The following is a 20798-nucleotide window of genomic DNA, read 5'->3' on the forward strand; positions in this document are numbered from 1 at the left end:
AAATTGCCGCGATTGACAATGGTCAAAAACCCGAAATGCCTGGACCTGCAATTTTCCACAATTTATTCATCACACAACGACGAGCCCGTCTGACAGAAGAACTCGAACAAGCAAAGAAACGAGTCTCAATGTGGCAACCCGCGAGACCTCAGCAGAGAGTTCCATCAGCATGCGAAATCGTCACTCTCAATTATATGGTATATATTTGTTTCTTCCTTGCGATAATCGCGGCTGTTGTCTGGTTCCTGAAATATACGGGACTATGGAAATTCGCGGCATGGGTGGGCAAAGGAATATACTACCTTGTAAAAGGATGCGTAAGTAACAGACAAACATAGAAAACATAATAATTGTTCTGTCTAGTCATGGATCGCCGGAAAATTCCACCAACGTTTCGAAGAGCCAGAAATCAATCTTATTGATCTAGAAGATATCAACAAAGACTATTTCAATGGAACGATCTCCGAGGCAGGACTGGATGCAATTCGTGAACTGGATCATAATGCACTACTAAAGATGGCAAGTGAAATCGAATTGGAACAAGTTGAGCAAGTTGCAGATCACATGATAGAAGATATCTTCTCAGAAGACATCGCCTCAGCCATCGAGAATGCTTTCTCCCAAATGCGACGATGGATCGAGACACTTTTCTTTGAAACAGTGGATGATGGAAGAGCTCGACGAGGAGCGGAAACAATGGTATCATCCTTCCGTCCACTCGCCAAAGCACGGGCTGCAATCGATCGAATTGATCTAGAAGATATCAACAATGAATATTTCAATGGAACGATCACTGAGACTGGACTGGATGCAATTCGTGAACTTGATCACAATGAACTACTGAAAATGGCAAGTGTTATCAAGCTAGAGCAACTTGAACGAGCTGCTGATCACATAATAGAGGATATTTTCTCTACAGACATCTCATCACCCATCGAAGCAGCTATCTCAAAATTGAGACATTGGTTTGAGAAACTATGGTTTGAAACACTTGATGAAACGCCAGCAACAGTGATAAAACGAGTGCGCCGAGGAGCAGAAACAATGGTATCAGCCATCCGTCCACTCGCCAAAGCACGAGCTGCCCAACTCATCGTCATATCAAACCAACTTCTTTCAGTCGACGGGGCACCCGAATCCAGACAACCCATTGTCATGCCAGAAGTCAATTACATTGCCAATGACGAATCGGAAAACACACTAGAAGCGACTGCCAGTGCTGCTGCATACACCGATGACGCAACAAAAAATCTACAAGTTGGCAGCGTGAAAACATTTGCGTGGTGAGAACTATAAAACGAACAATACGCTTATAGTCTTTCAGGTTCTTTCTTGCGCTAGCCATCGTCGTTGTCATTACATGTTTTATTGGGAAAATTAGCTTGGTCCTGGAGACATGCTGCGAATGCGTATCAAATTTTTTCAAAATGTGCCAACCTACAGACGCCGAAAGAGCTCTACAAATGCGTCACAGTCAAAACAGAGAGCGGCGAGAAGAACTGCGATTCCAACAACAGCAACTGAAAGCAGAGGCACAACGGCGGCTGAACGAAAGGAAGCAGCAAATAGCTGATGCTAGAACAGAATTCAATTTAAATGTACTCCGGGCCGCGCAATCACAAGCAACACAGCAAGTCAAGCTAGCGGGAGTAGACGCAGCATTCGGATCACCAGCAGTTTTGAGAGCTCTAGAAGGACTTGAAGCCGATGCTGAATCAGTGCCGCAAAGAGGATCGAACTTTCTAAGCAAAATCAACCCATTCAACCAACGTCAATTGTATTCTTCCGGCAAAATGGTACAAGTTATTTTATGATCAACACTAAAACATATTAGCAACCTGCGGAAAGACCAACTTCACATGAGGACAGCCCACCAAAATACTCATCTCTGCAAGAAACACCTGACGTCGCACGTATGACCATCCGAACAACAGCATCTGAGCCCATCGTGGCAGCTCAACCATCACGAACCACCAGTCAGTTAAATCGATATGAATAAGCATTCTGTCATTATCCAATTGTCCTTTTTTATTCACCATATCTAATTGCGCTACATAAATAAAACAGAAGTCAAACTAAAGTTGTTATCAATAACTAAGAAAATCACATGATTCTATTAATATTTGTAATCGAGAAAAATTTTAATTGAAATAATATTTTATGTAAAACAAACTTTTAATGAAAAGGAAACTACAGCAAGAATAAATTATTTTTCATCTTGAGACTTATATATTCTTCCAATAAATTCGTGTTCATCTTCTCCTAAAAAAGCTTTGAGATGAAAAATTAAAACACTAGACCTACATTCTCGATGGACGATAATAGGTAATAGGTAATTTATAAAGTCCAAATCGCCAACTTCGCATCTCATTGACCTTCAGAGAATCGTCTTCTTAAGACAAGTCGCAATAATTAAGCCAACATGGGGAAATCGTTAAAAATCTTCTTTAAGCACTTGATTCTGTCACTGGAACAGTCGATTCTAAATTATGATAAGTTTGGCCATTCAAACTTGGCGCGCTTACAAAATAAATCGAAAGCGTGGGCTGAACGCGGGGAAAGAGGGCCTTTTCTAAAACGCGACCCGAGAACGGACTTTTTCGAAGCAAATCGTTATAGAAATAACGTCAAGGGAAATAGCTAGTAAAAGTCTTCTGCCAAAGAGTTTTAGCCGGTTATATCCCAATGACTAAATAAATCGCGATTTTGCCAAGAAAACAGACTGTTGGTACTGTACCAAAAATCAATATTTTTGATTTGACAGAGAAACTCACCGACCAGAATAATTTTAAAAAGTTCGTTACTAACCATTCGTCTTCTGCCAAAAGATGAATAAGTATCGAATGTAAAACAAGATGCATGCGACCTTCTGCCAAAGGAAGCAGCAACTTATAAATAGTGGAGATGAGATTTTCTGCCAAATCAAAAATCGGGGTGGGAAGGGGCCTTTCGAACGAAAAAGATAATTTTTTGAGAAATCGCCAAAAAAGTGCTGGCCAAATCGTTAAAAATTCCCCCGTCCCACCCCTAGCTACCAGTATATACATGGTTCAAATTCAATAATATTCGAACGAAAAAGATATTTTTTGAAAAATCGGAAAAAGTTGCAGGCCAAATCGTTAAAAATTCCCCCGTCCCACCCCTAGCTACCAGTATAAACATGGTTCAAATTTTCGTTCAGGGGAAGAAGATAGGCACGCATCCGCGTGCCATAGTTACTAGAAACAGACAGGAATGCTGGAAAGTCGTCGTCGTGGAGAAAATGCACGCTCCGCGTGAACCTTGTTGGAAGATGAAGTTGTTTGAGAGTGAAGGGCACGCTCCGCGTGCCATAAAAACTAGGAAAAGACAGGTAGGTTATGTTAGTTACCTTTTTGGAAGAAGGGCACGCTCCGCGTGCCATAAAAACTAGGAAAAGACAGGTAAGGTTTGTTACTTTGTTGGAAGAACTGGCACGCTCCGCGTGAATCTTGTTGGACGAACTGGCACGCTCCGCGTGAACCTTGTACGAAGAGATGCCACGCTCCGCGTGAACCTTGCTGGAAGAAAATAAAAAAAAAAAGAAAAAAAATTGAAATCTTCTCCGGTCGAAATCTTTTTTACTCGAAATCTTTTTTACATCCATAGTTTTCGAGTACAGAAGATCCGGAGCAAAGAAGATTTCGACCAGAGAAGATTTCGAACAAAAAAGATTTCGATGGGAAAAGATTTCGAGTAAAAAAGATATCGACCGGAAAAGATTTCGAGTAAAAAAGATTTCGAGTGGAGACAGTTTCGAGTTGAGAAGACAAGTCCAAAATTTTTGACTCTAGCTTCAAACACGGTAGGAACTTGATCTCAAATAAAACAGTTGCTTACAAAGATATTTAAGTTTCTTGGGAGCCTAAAGTCGTCGGTCACGGCTCGTATGCTAGATTCTTATCTGGCTGGAATCTCACGGAAAACTTTACCGAATCCGGGCTGGAATTGTGCAGTCAGGTCGCAGGCTGCCATTTAGTTCAAAAAGAAAAGCTCGAGATCTCAACCATTCGGAATGCCCGAGTTTTCTGCATTTTCAAAAACTGATCTCTGAACAAACTGAACAAATAAAATCATGTCTTTTTGAATCGAACTAAAATTTTCATGAAACCCTTTTTCAAAAAATGAAGAAATGATGAGTCAGCGGTGCAAGAGAAGAAACGCATGAAAACATGCCCTGAGGAATAAGATGTGGCCTTGATCAGAAAAAAAGCTTTTGAAAAGATTCGTTAAAGAAAATGAAAATCTCGGTAATTTTAATCAATTTTGCTTTTGGCCGAGAAGAAGAGAAAAAAACCACTAGAGATGATTGTGCTCTTCCATATGAAGTCGGTAAGTAATCAATTTTCTGATAAAAGAGCGGCTAAAAATGCGTCGAAAATTTGAATGATTTTTTTAGGAATGTGTCGAGCTGCGATTCCACGATTTTACTACAATATCGACAGTGGAAAATGCGAAAAGTTTACTTGGGGAGGCTGCGGCGGAAATCTGAACAAATTCCCTGACGAAGAATCTTGCATGAATTTATGCGCTGGATTGACCAGAGCGGATGTTCGCGAGCTTTAGTTTTTCGACTGCAAAGAATAAAATATGATTGAAAAGGAAAAACACACTACTTGATCAGCAAGTTTATTAAATTGTCAATAAATTGCCAAAGAAAGAATGCAAGAAAAAATTAAGGAAAAAAAAGGTTGAAAAAGTTATCACGTCGTCGGTTGTCCAGCTCGTTTTATCCAATTTCCAAATGTATCCCGGATCAAAATCACTCGCTCTTAGAACTGTCAGAGCTCTCCTGAGTCTCTGAGGGGAGCGTATGGGTTTCTCCAGTGACTCTCACATCCACCAGCTTGACCGCTGTTACGATCGAGATTCGTGCGTCCAGGACGATGCTAGAATCAGATAAATTAAGGAATCCTTTTGTTGTTCCTTACTCAGAGGCCATATTGATCTCTGGAGCTTCAAAAATTATTTCATCCGTTTTCGTCATTTTCTTTCAAAATTCTGATTCTGACTCCCGAAGAGCTGTATTTATATATGTTTAGCCGGCAAACAGCGGTTTCTGGTAATCTTTTGCGGGAAAAAATAACCTTCTCATGAAAAAATTTTTATTGCTTTGAGAAAGTGCTAATGTCAATGTCATTTTCGACAGCTAAAATGATATTCTTTACCAAAAAATCTGCCACTCAGGTACTTTTGATGAGAAAAAGACGCTGTCAAAAGTGATAATGACGATGACATTCTCAGCGAGTCATAAAATTTCTCTGAGAAAGTGACATTCTTCCAGCAAAACCACTACAATGTAATTGACCGGCAAAAGTACATTTAATCAACCCCGGGAAGTCAAAATAAATCATTTCCTGAAAATGACAAAAACCGACGAAATTGTTTTTGAGGCTCCAGAGATCAATATGGCCTCTGAGTAAGTCGTGATTCTGGTGATACGCTTTTTACTAAATTTTCAATTTCAGCATCGTCTTTGACGCCCGCGTCTCAATCGTGACAGTAACTAAGCTTGTCGACGTCTGGGTCAGTGGACAGTGCCACTGCCCTTGAAGAAACCGACTTACTACTCTGCTATTAGATTAAATCACGATTTTCGACCTCTTAGAAGGGACTGACTTCCCGATACTTGCTCATTTCTTTACTTTTTCTTTACATTTCTTAATTTTTATTGTTCGTTGTTGCCATGACATTTATAAAATAAACTTGCTGAAGGAATAAAGACAGAGTTAAGTTGAAAGTTGCGACTGTATTTTCAGAAGTGGAACGTTGAGAAGCATGGACAAATTCTGGCAATTTTGGCAGTTTTTTGCAGCTGCCGTTTCGGATAATTTGCTTCTCATTGATCCTTCAACGCTATCTCCAAGACCTCCGGTTCCCATTCGGCTCGTCGTTTTTCAGAGTTCTCTCGATCTAATAAAATTTATTCGCGTGCTTTTATCGTAAAAATTTACCTCAAAATTTCGCCCCTCAGACTTGAAGAAGTTTCTCGAACTGAGGCGTTCACTTCAAAAAGGCAGAAGTAAACGAATAGTCTAGAAAATATTTGCCACCATCAAACTCGTTGAGAACGATAGTTTTCGCACATCTAGAGACTTTTCTCCTTATTCGCCGATCTGGCAGACTGAGGCCGGCGCGTCTAGAAAGAATTTCATAAAATCTGCAGAAAATTCTAATGAAATGATAATTACGGGAGAGACTCTCTCATAATCATAAAAAATCAAAGAATATTTCTTCCCAAAAAGCTTCCTGAGGAAACATCCTTTTTCTTCAATTTATATGTCTTCGGAACAATTAAGAACCCGCTAACTATCCGGCAAAGATGCATAAAACCAGCCGGCGCGGATTTCTTCCTTCACTCAGAAAAGAGCATCTTTGAGAGTTGAAAAAGATGCCGAATTTTAAGACGGACGAAATTTGCTTCGAAGCGCCTGAAATCAACATGGCTTCAGAGTAAGTGAAAATCAAACCGATTGAGAGTGAGTTTATTTCTAGCATCGTCCTGGATTGCCGAGTTTCTGTCGTTACCGTTTCAAAGCTGGTTGATGTTCGAGTCAATTCAAAGTGCCTCTGCAACTGACTCTGCTGAAACTACCATAAAAATGCCTGTTTTTTGACCTAACGCACCGGAATGACGATCCTTTCTCCCATTTTTCTCTACTTTCCTTCTTTTTTCAGCATGAATTTCATATTTATCCTTCGTTGTTGCCAGATAAGTGAATCAAAAATAAACAAAAAACTGCTCTCAAGATATCATTTTTACATTTCAAACAAAAAGATTAAAAAGATCAACAGTAAGAAATTTTAAAAAGAACTCGAGCTTGAACTTTGGCTGCAGAAATGAACCAAATCTTCGCCAGTTTGAGAATCGACATTTTTTGTTTTCCCGTTATTAATCGTTTCTTAATTTTAATTGAAAAAAATACAGCAAAAATCAAGGAGGAGTACCTTCATAGCTCGTTATCGAATTCGCCGAATTTCTTTTGCTAAAAATCGGTGGTAGACAAAGGGGCATTTTCTGAAAAAAAAACGTTTACTCACATTTTGAATCTATCACCAGTAGTTCTGCAAACCCAGACTGAAGCAGTTCCAACACACTTGGAATTCTCGTTGATCAACGTCTTGTGCCTGAAAACGAAATTGATCTAGACATGTTTTTGGAAACTCAGCACTTGTGTCGCGTTTTGATGTAGTTCGTCAGTTTTGTCGATATTCCGGAGAAGACCTATCAATACTTTATTTAGCCGCGAGTTTCAAGGTGGGATGTTGTTACTTTGATACAGTAGCAAATGCTGCAATCCAAAGCGCCAAGGATTGTCGCGACGCTCATTCCGAGAAACAGTCCTGCTGCTCCTCCGGTATCGGAGAGATATTGGGAGGAGATGTAGTCTTTGTTGTGCTCAAAAAAGATGCGTAAAAAGGTGATTATGAAAAAATCAGAAACAGTCCTGGAATTTCGAGGTTCGTCACTTCTCTGACTTCTTGCATGTATGCTAGCGCAGAGAAAAACTTGTCTTTTCCGAATGCCGATAGTCCAGTTAGCCGCTCATTGGACTTGCCATACTGAATGAGTGCCGCTTCTGGTGTTATATGCGAGCAGGGAACCCCGCAATCACATGATGTGTAGTCTGAATTATGCTCTTGAAATTGCTTTAAACGGATTCTTACTGAATCGTTTCATTTGTGGAAGAACACAAACAGTCATCTGGAGCAAAGAGCAGCTTGATCCGTTAAACAAGGATTCTTCGGTGGCCAGATAGACGGGGGTGCAATTGCAGGTTTTGTAAACTTTGTCCGCCATGCATTCGGAAATGCAATGATTTGGCGTGTAGTGGCCAAAGATTTTGAGTTTATGCTTGTGAGAGTCGACACAATCTGAGTAGGGTTTGCCCAGCTTCAACTCATGAACTTGTCGAAATGCGACGATTGGCGTTTGTCCAGGGCTATTTTTGGTCCGAAAATGAAATCGAAATTTGAACTCGCTCTTCGGACCTCTTTCCTGAGCGAAATGGAAGTTAATGGATCGAGAGTCAACTCGGTTGAACTCGAAAAGAACATCGTCAATCCAGTGAATAGCTGATTGAATCCACCCATCGTGTCTGCTGCATCATTGTAAATCATGAATGAAAGCTGTGCCTCTCTTGCCGATGCTTTTCCCGAAGTTTTTATGGAGAAAAATTATTTTTCAAATTAAAATAAGACTTTTTCCTTCAGTTGGTTTTGGAAAATGCTGGGCACTTTCGAAAACAATGCATTCTCCATACGGACTTTTTATCAAATTCCACTGAAATCATGAAATACAGACGAAAAAACATGGTAAACCCACCTTCCCTGTGCAATTATACGTCAAGTACTTGCAGCCAATTATCGCCATATCCGTCGAAGTACTTGCTAAAAAGTCTTCGTAATCGACCTCATCCAGCTTCGCAACTAGCTTTTCTCCGTATTTGAACTTCAGCGCTTTTATGGTCATCAATCCGGTGTACATTCTTTTGATTATCCCTTCTGGAATCGAAAAACCGTATTCTTTCTCGATCTTCTGCAGTTTTCTTCTAGAGTGAAGTCCGTTCGGGCAAACAGTGATTTTGGGAAATTCAATGACGTTTTCTGACTCGAGGATCTTTCAAAAAGCTCAGAAAAAAAAATCTTCCTCCTTGATTTCAAATAAGAGGAAAAGATGATTTTTGACCTTGTCATTGGTTTGATAGATGAAGGATAAGAAAAGTACTTGACTGAGTTTTGATAAATCGTTACGGTTGAATAAATGACTCCAACTGCCATCACGATCGCCCAAATTATTCGACGGAGATAACCGCTGGTCGTGCTAGAATGGTGCTCGTTGATTTGGAAATATGTTTATCAGAAATATGGCATATGTATGGCTAGTGATAACTAGCCTCCTAGTCACTCCTTAAAAAGAGAACAACCTGTAGTTAGAGAATCATCATGGTAAAGAAGGAAAAAAATTGATAATAATTTTATTTTTGATACATTTATGGTCTTTGAATTTCAAACCTGACAATGTAGCCATATCCAACCGGCGCAGCATTTTCTCTGAACAAGTGCATTTCCCTCGTTCCGCCGTGCCGCTTCAAGCTTTTCTTGATACTTTTCAGCACAGTTCTTATTCTTCCCATTTCGGTCAGCTTGGGATGCGATTATACACCTGATTTGAATTTGTCAATTTCAAATGACTATTTTCTCAATAATCCACCTTTTTTCACAATTAATTATTCATAAACGCTTCTTTTCATACTGGTATCGTACTCGGGAGAGTTACAGTCATTGAACTCTCTGTATCTTTTTTTAAAAGACTTTCATAAAGGAGTTTTCCATTAGCTGTAATTAAAATCATTCTCTGAAAGGTCATTTTCGATGGTTTCCGCGAGGTCATTCGATATCGGCTTTTTTATTAAAGAAAAAAGAAGAACTGTACATGACTTGATAAAAATGAAGAAAAATCCTCAGCATCTCGGCTTCAAAGTAAATTTTCCAGGCGCGAGTTCGCAACATTTCAATTTCGATGAGTGGGATCGTTCCAGCGAATTTCCAATCACACTTGAGCAGCACTTTTTTCACGCTGGAAAATTCGCTCCCTTTATGCAAATTTTCAAAAGAGAGAAGAACGTGTTTCTCATGCCATTTTTCTATCTGACCCCTCCGCCCTCCGAGTAAATTCCAACGCAATAATAGGTGATTCTAACTCTACTCCTGACTCATCCTATTTTCGAACGTTGCCTTAGAATGTCGTTGTTCTTTCTCAAAGAGGAAATTCGAGCTGTCGAATCGTGCGTCCATCGCGATATTTTCTTCTAGCGACGTTTTGCCTGGCCGGGAAGAAACGTGACATGAACTTGATGGATCGAAACTCGCGACGTTGTACTTGTAGTTGTAGATGATCCCACTGTAGGCGGCGTGCAGAAGATCTCGGTAGAACTAAGAATGGGCTAAAGCATAATTTTCAGGAGAAAAAATATACCATAGCATCACATTCGCAAATATTTTTTTCGCAAGTTCCATCGTTTTCTGTGCAGACGACTCCAGAATCGTCCATGACAAAATCGTAATTAACGCTTACCTAATTATCACGAAAGTTATTTCTGTAATTTTTTGGAGGACTTTTTGAGGAGGACCCCTTTCTTGTGGAAGAAGGGCTGTCTTCCAGCAAAGGATGTCTTCCAGTAGGAAGGTCCTCCGGGAGTCCTCCGAGAAATAACGTTATTTATTACCTGACAATTGGTGACTTTTTGAACACATTTCGTACACTCCAAATAATCCTTTTCAAAAGTGTTTTCAAAAAAATGAAAGATAACAAAGAAAGCAAATGGTACTTCTTTTCACGTAGCTCGCTAATTATGGGGATTGAAAATTCGAAACACTTGAATGAGGGCTGACCACGTGCCTCCGATAAGCGAGGATAGTTTCTTTTTTGATAAGAAACCTCCGCTTGAAGACCATGAGGTCGCGCTACTTTCGAGACGTTTTTCGGGTCAGCCCCTTTCCTGTCCTTGCAAATCATGTCCAGGGCATCGACCGCAGCGCCGTAGCCGGAGATTTTTCCGGAAAGAAGGGCAGAACAATGACATCCGTAGTCGAAAGCACCTTAATTTCCGTCAAGCCAAAATTAAAAAAAAAACCGCAGGGAAACCATAAGTGATATTTTTCAGACAAATAAATTGATTAATTGCCAATTTTTTAATGAGTTCTATACAGAAAGCTTTTGCTTTATCGATGAGATAATATCACTTCAAGGTCTATAACGAATTAGTTACCCATATTTATTCCAAATCTTTCAAGCCCAACAGCACTCCTCTTCTGCGTCGGTTTCATAATCACTTCTTTCAGTGTTTTCTCTTGATCCACCGCCGATTCTTCTTCCGAAGATGATGTTTCTAATGCAAGAACAGCTGGTAAAAAACTGGCAAACTTCATTTTTTCAAGATCGTTTTTGCTCAGTCAGTATCGATGGAGCAGTTATGATGAGAAGAGTTAAGCGCGCGGCGAGCGAAACGGCGCGCTCGTGAAAATTCATGAAAATGAACGCGAGCGCCACCATTGTATTTTATTCTAGAATCTTTTATGGACAATTTTTTTGGGATTTCGAATACTCTTCATGAAAATTATCATGAAATTATATTCACAAATTTCTCAAAAAGGTTCCCTTTGTTAAAGTTATCGTTCAGAAGCCCTTAATAAAAGCGAAAGTTAAGCAAATTTAAAGTTTTTGAAAACATCTAGAATTCGACAAATAAAGAAATATGCCCTATTTTGGGCTTACAAATATACAACGAACGTAACGATTATAAAATGAAAATAACCGGCGGAAGCTTGCTTGGCTTCGTTAGTCAAGTTAACAATTACCAGTGTAAAAAAAATTTGGTAAAAGTTCGAAGCCGCCAGATTTATGGTCCCTTATCTTTTGCTTTCTAGAAGATACGATGAAAGATAATTTCGATAAATTAGGAAAGGACTATTGATCGTATTATGTCGACTTTGCGTCGTCTCCGGCTGACGAAGGAAACACCGTGTTCCGTCGAGCTTTTGAGTGGGCAATTAGTACACGATTCGTGTTTTTCTAATTTTTCTAAATGCAACTTTTTAATTTTCGAATTTTAGAATACTGTCCTTTCTGCAAGATCATCATGGATATTCGTCATGATTTCGAGTTTTCCTTCTTTTTTTATAAAATAAAATACCCCACGACGGTTTCTGCCAAAAATGGACCTAGCGGGAACCAAAATTTTGAGAAACCTAGATTAAGGGTATCCTTCCTTATACTCTTATATTGAAGTTTGAACGCTCGACTATGGGAATATTTATTTATGTCATCATAACTTAAGGAGATATAGAACACAAAAGATAGCTTGGTGCGAACCAAAAATTTAAGAAAACTATCTTAGTGACACCCTTATTTGCACTCGACTATTTAAGGAGACTCCCTTACCTAAGGGAAGATCTATCGAAGTAGCATTTTTATTTTTTTATCAAATAAATTCTTTAAAAAAATATAAATAGAACAAAAACTTATAATCTTTGGTTATGCTTATTGAGCACTCAAAACTTGTGTAAAAACAGAAATTGTTCACACCTGCAGTTCAAAATTACAACAATAGTTGACAGACCTTTAACGCCTTGTTCATTTCATCTCACGAGCTCAACACGTGACTTCGGAGCACCCAAGCACTCAAGAAACTTCCGACTTTTGAGTTTAAGTCGGAGAAAAACGTTTAGAAAAAAGAAGCGTCTCCCTGACAAGGGATTTCAAAGATGAGAAGGGTAAATGGAGATATTTGAATGGAGCCAACATGAATTGAAAATTTATGCGGAAGCCGGATTAAAATTCCGCCCAAGGGACAGATTCGTCGAATTCCGTTCTAGTGAATTTGACCACGTTCTTGTTTTTTTCTGCTCAAAGAAGACCTCAAAAGTTCATCTGAGAATATATCTTAAAAAACAATCTATGTTGCAATTTTTTTTAATAGAATATTAAACTCAGTAGTTTTCTCTTTTTTTTTTATAAATAAATAGGTGACCCATAAATAATGGCCCACAAATCGTTTCTAAAAGGCCCAAAAGTCTGGCGGACGAACTTTTTTCTTCCTCTAGCGCGATAAGCACAATTTGGCATCCTGCGCCGGAAAAGACTCCTGTTTCCGATCCAGCAGCAAATTCGTTTAACAAGCGCTCTTGTTGCTACATCATCGACTCTAATTGGTGATCCATGCCCGTTCAACCTTGACTCCTTTGCGGTCCAAGATCTGCCTCTGACGTCATTCGAGAAAATCAGTAAAAGAAAACGGAGCTTTTTCGCTGATTTCAGCAGATTTCCAAAACTCGTGCATAAATTCAAACTCTAAAATTAAGAGACCGGATATTTTTAATTCAAAATCACGTGTTTTTTGTTGCGAATATTCTCGTGAATATGGATAAATCTGAGGGTCTGGAGAGTAGTCTTTCTAGTAATTTATACTCAGCAGGCCTGACTTAGGAGTCCTGAGTCAGGACACGCATTATTGGAAAATTCAAAAAAGAGCAAAATTTTCAGAAAAAAAATCAAAGTTTTTAGAAAAAAATTAAAATTTTCAAAAAATAAACTAGGGAAATTTAAAAACGCAAGTACTCGAAAAACAGATAAAAATGAGAGCAACACGTTAACTCGTGTCGATTTTTTGATTTATGTTCAATTCGTCGACCCCGACCGCGGTGACAGTTCGTTGGCAGGATAGAAAAACTCGCCGCGCGGTTATTAATTCTTTCGTTTGAAATTCAAGGGCAGCGAATTACGCGCATTCTAGTGATTTTTGCTCAAATACTCGAGCAGGGATCAGCCCTGATTCTGAAACGTGGGCTGGCAACTAGGGAGATGCAAATTTTATTTTGGCGAGAGCGTCTTAGCTTGATTTGGTTCACTCTTCAGATTCGGGGATCATTCGCTCCAAACAGGTGGCGAAAGTTAATCACGTCTTAAGGGGGTAGCGTCAGGATCCGAAAATAAAATCTTGAGTCGACAAATTTTTCTTGGGCGGCTACTCGGCAGCTGATTGGCCGGTAAACAGAATTAAGGATGCTGGTTGGCTGATTAGCCGAATCCAGGCTTTTGATTGGCTGATTAGCCGAATCCAAGCTTCTGATTGGCTGATTAGCCAAATCCAGGCTTCTGGTTGGCTGATTAACCGAATCCATGCCTGTGATCGGCTGATTAGCCGAATCTTCTGGTTGGCCGATAAGCCGAATCAAGGCTTCTGATTGGTTGGAAATTTCCACGCAAAATTTGTCGAAATTAAGAGTCGGTTCCTGACACCTCCTTAAGGGTGTCAACATCGCTTTCCCTATTTTTCGAAAAAAATCTCTCTTGACTCTTTTGAACTCTATCCGGAAACAGACAAGAACTAAAAGTCGTTTAAAATTGCAATTCAGCAGCATCTCAAAATTTAAATCAGTTCAGCGAAAGTGCTTGGCGAAAACCAGTCGAGCTCGAGAGCAAGTCCTTGTGCGGACAATTGAGCGGACGCCGTGTTTTGTTTTTAATACTGTCTCTAACAAGTTTGTCTAAAATTGCTATTTGCGGAAAAATATTGTGCAAATTGCGAAGAAATTCACCTTCAGTCTTTCTCTATAAACTTAAGTATAAAGGAAGCCTCTTAGAAAAGTTGAGTGATTATTTGTTCGAACACTCGAGTCCAGCTCATCAACACTTGAGTTTTCATATACAAAAGTCTTGCTCCTTAGTTGATTTCCGCTTTCTTTCTAAAAAAGTTCATTTCAAGAAAGAGCTTCAAATTAAATCAACAAATACATTTATTTAACGATTGTTTTGGGTAATTAAAGAACTAATCAAGAAAATTGGATAATTATGCCTAAATTTTCCCATTTTCGTCATTTTCAAGCGACAAATCCAGTTTCCAAAGGCAATTTTTCGGGTTTTTGAGTGGAGATCGACAAAGATTTTTCTTCATTTCCAAAGAATTGTCGAAATCGCGGGTGAAAAATTTCGAAAAATTCGCTCTAGAGAAGGTTGATCACCTCCGATCATGAACAATTTTCCGGCGTATATAAGCGCGCTCTCAGCTCAGTCATCGTCAAAAGGAGATTCGAACAAAAAATAAGGAAAAAAAGCATTTTTCTTTGACTGCGAGATCAAAAATGCCTGAAATCAAAGCTGAAAAGGTAAAATCCCTCTTTGTTTTTTAAAAATAACAATTTTGTTTAGGGAAAAAGAGGTCGACCAAAGAAGACCGCGCCAGTCGAAGAAAAGCTTTCTCGGCGAGAATTAATCAAGTACGAATTCAACATGCTATTCTCTCTCCTCAGAGCAACAACGGCAACAGAAAGCTACCAGAAAGATTTTTGCGTGACGACGGCCGCATCTTGCATTCGCGGCTCGAAGCAATTCGGAGAATACCTTGAAGATCGACGAAAAGAAGTTCGAGAAGCAGAGAGCCAACAGGGCGAGTCGGCTTTTCTTTTGGCAGAGGAGCGATTCTTGAAAATTTGCGAGAAGATTCAGCAGAGCAAAGATGACAGAATCCTGCGCGACAGAAAATTTCTCTCGGAAGTGCAATCGCTGAATACTTCAGTTGCTGCGAAACACTTGTATGAAACGAGCAAAGGCATCTACATCGATTTAATTCTACCACACCTGAACAACAACAGAACTTCCACTCAAAACTGAAAACTGTCTTCTATTTTTCAATAAAATCTAAAATAGAAAGTTTCCTTTGACCATTTTTTCTTGAAGATTGATTCATTTTGAGTCATCATTTTCTGATTGGATAAGAGAAAATATTCAAAAATGAACGAATTTTTGATTTTGAAAGATTTTTGCGATGAGTACCGAGATTTCGGGAACGCTCACATGGTCGATTTTATTCACGGCGATTTCTCTCAAAAGTAAGATGCATAATTTTGAAAAATCATCCAAAACAAAGATTTTGCTTTGAAGGTATTTGAATTCCGGCATGCTTGGAGATGAATTTAGAAGAAAGATTGACGCTTGCAAAGAATTGATTGAAAAGAAACTGACGAAAGTTGAAGATTTGAAGAAAGAGCTGAAATCAGAGAATGAAATTTTGGCACCAGATTCACCGAAAGTCAAGGATATGCCAGGATTGGGCTTATAAAAAGGCTTTATTACTATTTGAATAGTTACTTTAGGAAGGCAATCCATAGCCCCTTGCAGACAAAAAATCATACGAGATCAGCCAGCTCTCACATTTGATCGCTGATGTCTGCCAGACAACGGGGGCAGATCACGTGATTGATGTTGGTGCCGGAAAAGGGTATCTGTCGACGTTTCTTTCTGCAGAATATGGATTGGAATTAACTGCTATAGGAATCGAATTGACAAATTTTTATTGAAACAAGCCCTTGTTTCTTAATATGATCAAATCAAAAGAGCCCTTGTTCACTCAACATTTTGAAATTCGAATAATGATTGCGTCAAAAACACCCTGGAAAAGACGCTTGAACGAGCGAAATCCTTGGAAAAGCACTATCATCATCGATCAAATCAATCCGAAAAGAACAATCTCAGAACTTCAACAGAAGTCAAAATCGACTGCGTGGGTGATGTTGTTCGACCAGATTGTTTGCCAGGCGTTGTTTCGGGGAGAAAATCAGTTCTTGTGGGGCTTCATTGCTGTGGCGATCTATCAAGTGTGCTTTGCCATCTATCCGAAATCATAGAAGAGATTGTTGGGCTCGTTTTGGTACCGTGTTGCTATCATCATTTATCGGAGGAATCGGAGTTGGAAGGAAATTCAAAAATAGGCAAGGGCTCAAAAACTATAACGAAAGATGCTTTTTTTTCTTATTTTGCCGCCCCCTAGAATAGATAGATACAGTACAGGAATCGCTCGCGGCTTGACAAAAGAAGAAATCGCCAATTCTGAAGTCCAGAAAACTGATATTTGCGAGCGTTTTATCGGATTTCCGATGTCAAACATCTTCAGGAACCAAAATCTTATTCTAGGCCAAAATGCAAGAATGCTCGCTTGTCACTCTGAAGACAGAATTCAGTCGGATTCGAGTCTCAAATCTGTGTTCTTTCGTGCGCTGCTGAAGGAGTTTCTGATGGAGTTTTTCCCTGATTTTGCGGTTGATGCTGATGGGAAAGATGTCCGAGTTGGAAAGATTTTCGCAAAAGCAGCGAAAGTCGAAAAGGATGATCGAAAAATGTTCGAAGAATACGTCAAACTGGCAGGAAAGAGACTGAAAATTCCGGATATCAACGAAGAATACCTGAAAAAAGCTGGGGAAATGCTTGAAAAATTCACTGCCGGTCAAAAATACGAAGATTTGCGAGAAATTGAAGGGCTGCGAAATCTGTACGCGAAAATTGCTGAATATCTGATTCTTGCTGACAAGATGAATTTTCTCGAAGAAAGCGTAAAGTGGCGGAAATCTGCAGGGATTCAAATCTTTGATCCCAAAATGAGCCCTCGTGCTTACTGTCTGTTGGCTTACAAATAAAAAAATCCTCCCCTGAAATCACAAGAATCCGTGAATAAAAACAAAGACAACGCGTTTTATTTTCGAAAAAAATCAAAATAACTCGAAGAAAGCATTTCCGAAAGTCTACCAAGAAGTCTATCTTCCAAGAATCTCAATAAAAAAACTTAATTATAAAAAAGTGAGTCAAAATATTTCATTTGAGAGTCCTTCCTTTGACGACTGGTGATGGAGTAAAAGCCATTCTTTTCTCTTTTCTCATGAGAAAAACAGAATTTGCCAGAAGAAAAAAATGAAAAAGTAGTTTCATCATTCTATCCCCTGGTTCTTTTTAACTGGTCTTATAAATGCACTAAGCAGTTGCTTGAATATGCAGCATGATTACTCAGGGATGACAGTTTTATTATTTCATGATTAAAGCATATGATCAAGAAGTAGGGAAGGCGGTTCATCCATGGTCAGGAGAATCCGAACAAAACACAATTTGATGGTAGATGTTGAGCGAATTTTCTTTCAACTGAATCCAAAACAGACGACAAAATCATTTTTTCAGTAATTTTGGTCGGTATTGTATCGGTAGATTCGATTATCTAGAAATATAATCAGACAGTTTTATCGTTAATTGAGAGTCCGTACCAGATTTGGATCGTCGATCAGGCGAGAAAGAAGGTTTTTCTAATGCGAATTTGTCTAAACAAAAATACATTCACGCAAAAAGTAAATTCTTGCATCGAATGAACATTCACACATCATTTTCTTCTCCGAGGCTGGGAGGGGATAAAACGCCCGTCGTCGCCAGTCACCAAATCTGCAACACAGAGATTTAGATTTCAAGGTGCCAGAGCTCGAGTTTTTGGAAAGAAAAATTCGAGGTATCAAATTTCCCAAGATTCCAAAGGAAATTTCTGGCAAGAGATTTAAGGGTGTCTCAATTAAAAAGAGACCCCTACTTTATCTATCCAAAAGAAAGTACCTATCGATTCACCCCGTCTTGACATCATCTTCATCCGATTATTATGCGACTGCATACCCTTAAAATAACCGCTGGCACTCTCCAATCCTAAGAGATCCTTACCACATCCACTGAAGACCTTCTTGGCGCAGGTGGCGCTCTTTGTCTTGGTAGCGACCCAGATTGTCCCAATGGTGGTTTTTGCTTTTCCTTCCGGTCGAATTCCTGCGATTGTTGGAGGATTTTTGCATGGTCAAGCATTTGAAAAGACAAATCGGCGATAGAAGGTCTTTGCTGCCTCGTTCTAGAGATTTTTTCTTAAGAAAATTTTCTTTTTTAGCGGGATTACTTTTGATAAGCGAGTTGTTCTTCAGTTGGCTTCGAGACTGATGTTTTTCTCCAGTTTTTCTTGGGCATCTGGGATGATTCTTCTCCAATTGATTTTCTTGCGGTTGTATTTTTATAGACACCAGCAGGGTTTTGACAAATGCTTCCACGTGGACCGCTTCTTTTGGCAGCTTTTGAGGTGTTACAGGAGAGGAATCTCAGAGGGACCCCGATCCGTATTCAAAGAATAAAGAATCTCTTTTCGTTAGGTACACCCTTAAGGACCCCCCCCCCTCGTCAACAATTTTCCTCAAAAAATCGAAAATTTCAAAACTGCGATAATTTGGCTTCTTAGTGTTCCTGGAAGTTCGATTCATCATTAAAACTTGTTTGGAGCACTTTTTGACCAAAAAAAATGAAATTATAACAAAATTGGGACTTTTTCGTCATTTTTCGTCAAAAAGTCAAATTTTCAAACGCGATTTTAAGGGTGTTAGAGTCGAGATAGACCCCCAAAAAATGCAGCCTCAAAATCGTTTTTTGACCTGTAGAATCCATTTCCGGGGTCAAAATTTTGAAATTCCGAAAATAGATTTTTCGATAATTGTTGAGGGAGGGGGGTCCTTAAATCTTAAACACCGTTCCTTTCAGACCAGCATAAACATCATCAACATCGTCCTCATTAACTCCATTCTTGCCATTGCTGCTCCCAACCCTGCTTCTGGAACTAGAACTGTTCTGCTGCGGAGATTGGAGATTGGTATTGTCGCTGCTAGTCTTTTCTTTTTTACTCGCTCCTTTCATCCAGCTAAAAAGATGAGAATGATTTGGAAGCGCTGAAGGAGAGAACGAGTTGATTTGCAGCGTTTACGAGCGAGAATTATGGCGAACGTGTTTTTTATCCTAATGTTTCCTCGAAGATTTACCAGTTGCGCGAAAAGTCAAGATCGAGCAAAGTTGAATACTGTAACTAGGAGTCATAAACGCGTCTATTTTTATATTTTTGAAGGGAAAATCGGCTATTGTCGACAGTTTTACGGAATAATATATGGAAAAATCTAGACTCAAAGGCGAGAACTATCGAGAAATCGTCAAGATACCCTTATTTTTTTTATTAAAGGCTTTCGATAAAAAACAGTTAAGTACAGTTTATTTTCAAAGAGAGAACAATGATAAGCCGATTCTATTTTTCCCTGATCAACGACAAAAAATTTAATCTCAAGAATAAAAAAAATCAATGATTCCCAAAAATATTATTTCATTTCAAATCAAAAATTTCAATAGTCATTTCTGTGAATTTCATATATTCTCAAGAAGTCTTAAAATTGATCTATTTTTTAGGGCTAACACCATATTTCTTACGATAAGCAGACTGAACCTGAATAACCCCATATCTTCTTCGAGTTTCTCCTGCTTTTCTCTCTAGAAAAATAATCTCAATGGAATTATTCTTGCTTCCGTTCATCTGTTCCTGCGGCAGCGAGCTGAGTCTTAAATGCTTTCACCACCTCATTTTTCATGTGCTAGGCTATCCTGTCACCTCTTTCGCCCACCCTCGACCCTTATGCTTCATTTGAAATTCATCCATTGATATTTTATTTTCTTAAAACTGATAGCAAAAGGAATCCGGACATGGAGTTGAGCAGGTGTCAGGATCTGACTGGAAAATAATCGGCCGATGACAAATGCCTTCGTGATCATTAATTTTTTCGGTCGAAGTTATTTTTTCGCCATCCCAATTTATTCTTTCGACAACCAAATCTCTTGATTTTAATTAAATTGCCAGTTTAAAAATAAAACATACTCATAAGCTCCGCCAAAAATCAAGAAATAAGTACCGTAATTGATCATTGAGGCATACCCATATTTCTAAAATTATGTCACGATAAATAACGTTTTAAATCTAACATGGTTCAGCTCGCCAACTTTCTTCCACAGCTCCTCTCGAAATAAGTAGACATCTTTAAAAAATCCATCCGCGGCTGAATATCCTCCAGCGACAATAATGCCATCATCAAGAGACGTGCAAGATGCCCTGTAGCAGAGTTCGAAATTTCCCGCGCCACAAGCTCCCGCGAGCGAGCCTCCCTCGAGATTTTCTTGAGATCCTTCCCCCTCCCCCCCGCTCCCGCCGTAAATTTTCATGCCTTCTTCCCGCCCCTTCCCGCGCCGCGAAAAATCAAAAATGGGAGCAGCGGGGAAGAAGGTTTTTAAATATAAAGGCCGTCTCAGCCCCGTTCCTTGGTTTTTAAATTTAAGGGGCTTGACAAAGGCCGGGGAAGTCTGAGTTGATCAATCTCAGTTTCATCCTTAACCCCACCCACCACCATTCAATGTGAAAGTTAATATTGTTCATGTTCTTAGCTTTGTTATGGTTTTTATTTATTTTTTTTTAATTTTATTTCTCAATTATCGAATTTTCTAAGGGGCCTGACTCAGGCTTCTTCCTTAGTGGAGACCTTTTTAAACAAGCCCTCACTTTTCTTTCCCGCGGGCTCCCGCGGGAGCAAAAGGGAGGGGGAATCCTTCCCGCGCCCCTCGCTCCCGCGCA

General features: G+C 39.3%; 5 protein-coding genes across 5 annotated transcripts; 2 read left to right on the plus strand and 3 right to left on the minus strand.

The window, feature by feature from the left end:
• The first annotated feature begins 4211 nt into the window (after window positions 1–4211).
• Window positions 4212–4617, plus strand: LOC145711392 (PI-actitoxin-Afv2b-like). The gene is made up of 2 exons (XM_081789100.1): window positions 4212–4350; window positions 4418–4617. The coding sequence occupies exons 1-2, from the start codon at window positions 4257–4259 to the stop codon at window positions 4582–4584; spliced, it is 261 nt and encodes an 86-aa protein (XP_081645226.1). The 5' UTR covers window positions 4212–4256; the 3' UTR covers window positions 4585–4617.
• Window positions 4618–7055: 2438 nt separating this feature from the next.
• Window positions 7056–9155, minus strand: LOC145711426 (acid-sensing ion channel 4-B-like). Its single transcript, XM_081789118.1, has 10 exons — window positions 9034–9155; window positions 8773–8842; window positions 8345–8638; window positions 8221–8302; window positions 8075–8168; window positions 7687–7961; window positions 7489–7646; window positions 7292–7417; window positions 7191–7243; window positions 7056–7146 (listed from the first exon to the last, which is right to left on the minus strand). The coding sequence occupies exons 1-10, from the start codon at window positions 9153–9155 to the stop codon at window positions 7056–7058; spliced, it is 1365 nt and encodes a 454-aa protein (XP_081645244.1).
• Window positions 9156–9417: 262 nt separating this feature from the next.
• LOC145710198 (uncharacterized) lies at window positions 9418–10984 on the minus strand. Its single transcript, XM_081787906.1, has 6 exons — window positions 10791–10984; window positions 10524–10620; window positions 10248–10293; window positions 9998–10096; window positions 9757–9954; window positions 9418–9587 (listed from the first exon to the last, which is right to left on the minus strand). Exons 1-6 carry the CDS (start codon window positions 10948–10950, stop codon window positions 9483–9485), a joined length of 705 nt encoding a protein of 234 aa, XP_081644032.1. The 5' UTR covers window positions 10951–10984; the 3' UTR covers window positions 9418–9482.
• A 4706-nt stretch (window positions 10985–15690) lies between these two features.
• Window positions 15691–16989, plus strand: LOC145711427 (putative methyltransferase-like protein 25; the record flags this gene model as incomplete). Its single annotated transcript, XM_081789120.1, has 3 exons — window positions 15691–15843; window positions 15942–16283; window positions 16441–16989. Coding segments are annotated over 3 exons (1044 nt in total), but the record flags the coding sequence as incomplete, so codon positions are not given.
• Window positions 16990–17387: 398 nt separating this feature from the next.
• Window positions 17388–18464, minus strand: LOC145711377 (uncharacterized). Its single transcript, XM_081789089.1, has 5 exons — window positions 18270–18464; window positions 18044–18224; window positions 17942–17999; window positions 17605–17776; window positions 17388–17558 (listed from the first exon to the last, which is right to left on the minus strand). The coding sequence occupies exons 1-4, from the start codon at window positions 18335–18337 to the stop codon at window positions 17718–17720; spliced, it is 366 nt and encodes a 121-aa protein (XP_081645215.1). The 5' UTR covers window positions 18338–18464; the 3' UTR covers window positions 17388–17558; window positions 17605–17717.
• Between the last annotated feature and the right edge of the window lie 2334 nt (window positions 18465–20798).

Source organism: Oikopleura dioica, chromosome 1 (assembly GCF_907165135.1).
Source record: "Oikopleura dioica chromosome 1, OKI2018_I68_1.0, whole genome shotgun sequence".
Lineage (NCBI taxonomy): Eukaryota > Metazoa > Chordata > Appendicularia > Copelata > Oikopleuridae > Oikopleura > Oikopleura dioica.

Excerpts from the sequence above, each read along its gene's own strand:
- LOC145711392 (XM_081789100.1), top strand. The coding sequence starts at position 4,257 with ATGAAAATCTCGGTAATTTTAATCAATTTTGCTTTTGGCCGAGAAGAA. Across the intron at positions 4,351-4,417 it reads TGCTCTTCCATATGAAGTCG|GAATGTGTCGAGCTGCGATT; the intron begins GTAAGTAATCAA and ends TGATTTTTTTAG.
- LOC145711426 (XM_081789118.1), bottom strand. The coding sequence starts at position 9,155 with ATGGGAAGAATAAGAACTGTGCTGAAAAGTATCAAGAAAAGCTTGAAG. Across the intron at positions 8,843-9,033 it reads GGATATGGCTACATTGTCAG|CACGACCAGCGGTTATCTCC; the intron begins GTTTGAAATTCA and ends GCACCATTCTAG. Across the intron at positions 8,639-8,772 it reads TTGGAGTCATTTATTCAACC|ATCCTCGAGTCAGAAAACGT; the intron begins GTAACGATTTAT and ends GCTTTTTGAAAG.
- LOC145710198 (XM_081787906.1), bottom strand. The coding sequence starts at position 10,950 with ATGAAGTTTGCCAGTTTTTTACCAGCTGTTCTTGCATTAGAAACATCA. Across the intron at positions 10,294-10,523 it reads CTGGACATGATTTGCAAGGA|TTATTTGGAGTGTACGAAAT; the intron begins CAGGAAAGGGGC and ends TTTTGAAAAGGA. Across the intron at positions 9,588-9,756 it reads AAGAACAACGACATTCTAAG|TGCTGCTCAAGTGTGATTGG; the intron begins GCAACGTTCGAA and ends GCGTGAAAAAAG.
- LOC145711377 (XM_081789089.1), bottom strand. The coding sequence starts at position 18,337 with ATGCCCAAGAAAAACTGGAGAAAAACATCAGTCTCGAAGCCAACTGAA. Across the intron at positions 18,225-18,269 it reads GAACAACTCGCTTATCAAAA|AACGAGGCAGCAAAGACCTT; the intron begins GTAATCCCGCTA and ends AAAAATCTCTAG. Across the intron at positions 17,777-17,941 it reads AAGACGGGGTGAATCGATAG|ATTTGGTGACTGGCGACGAC; the intron begins GTACTTTCTTTT and ends TCTGTGTTGCAG.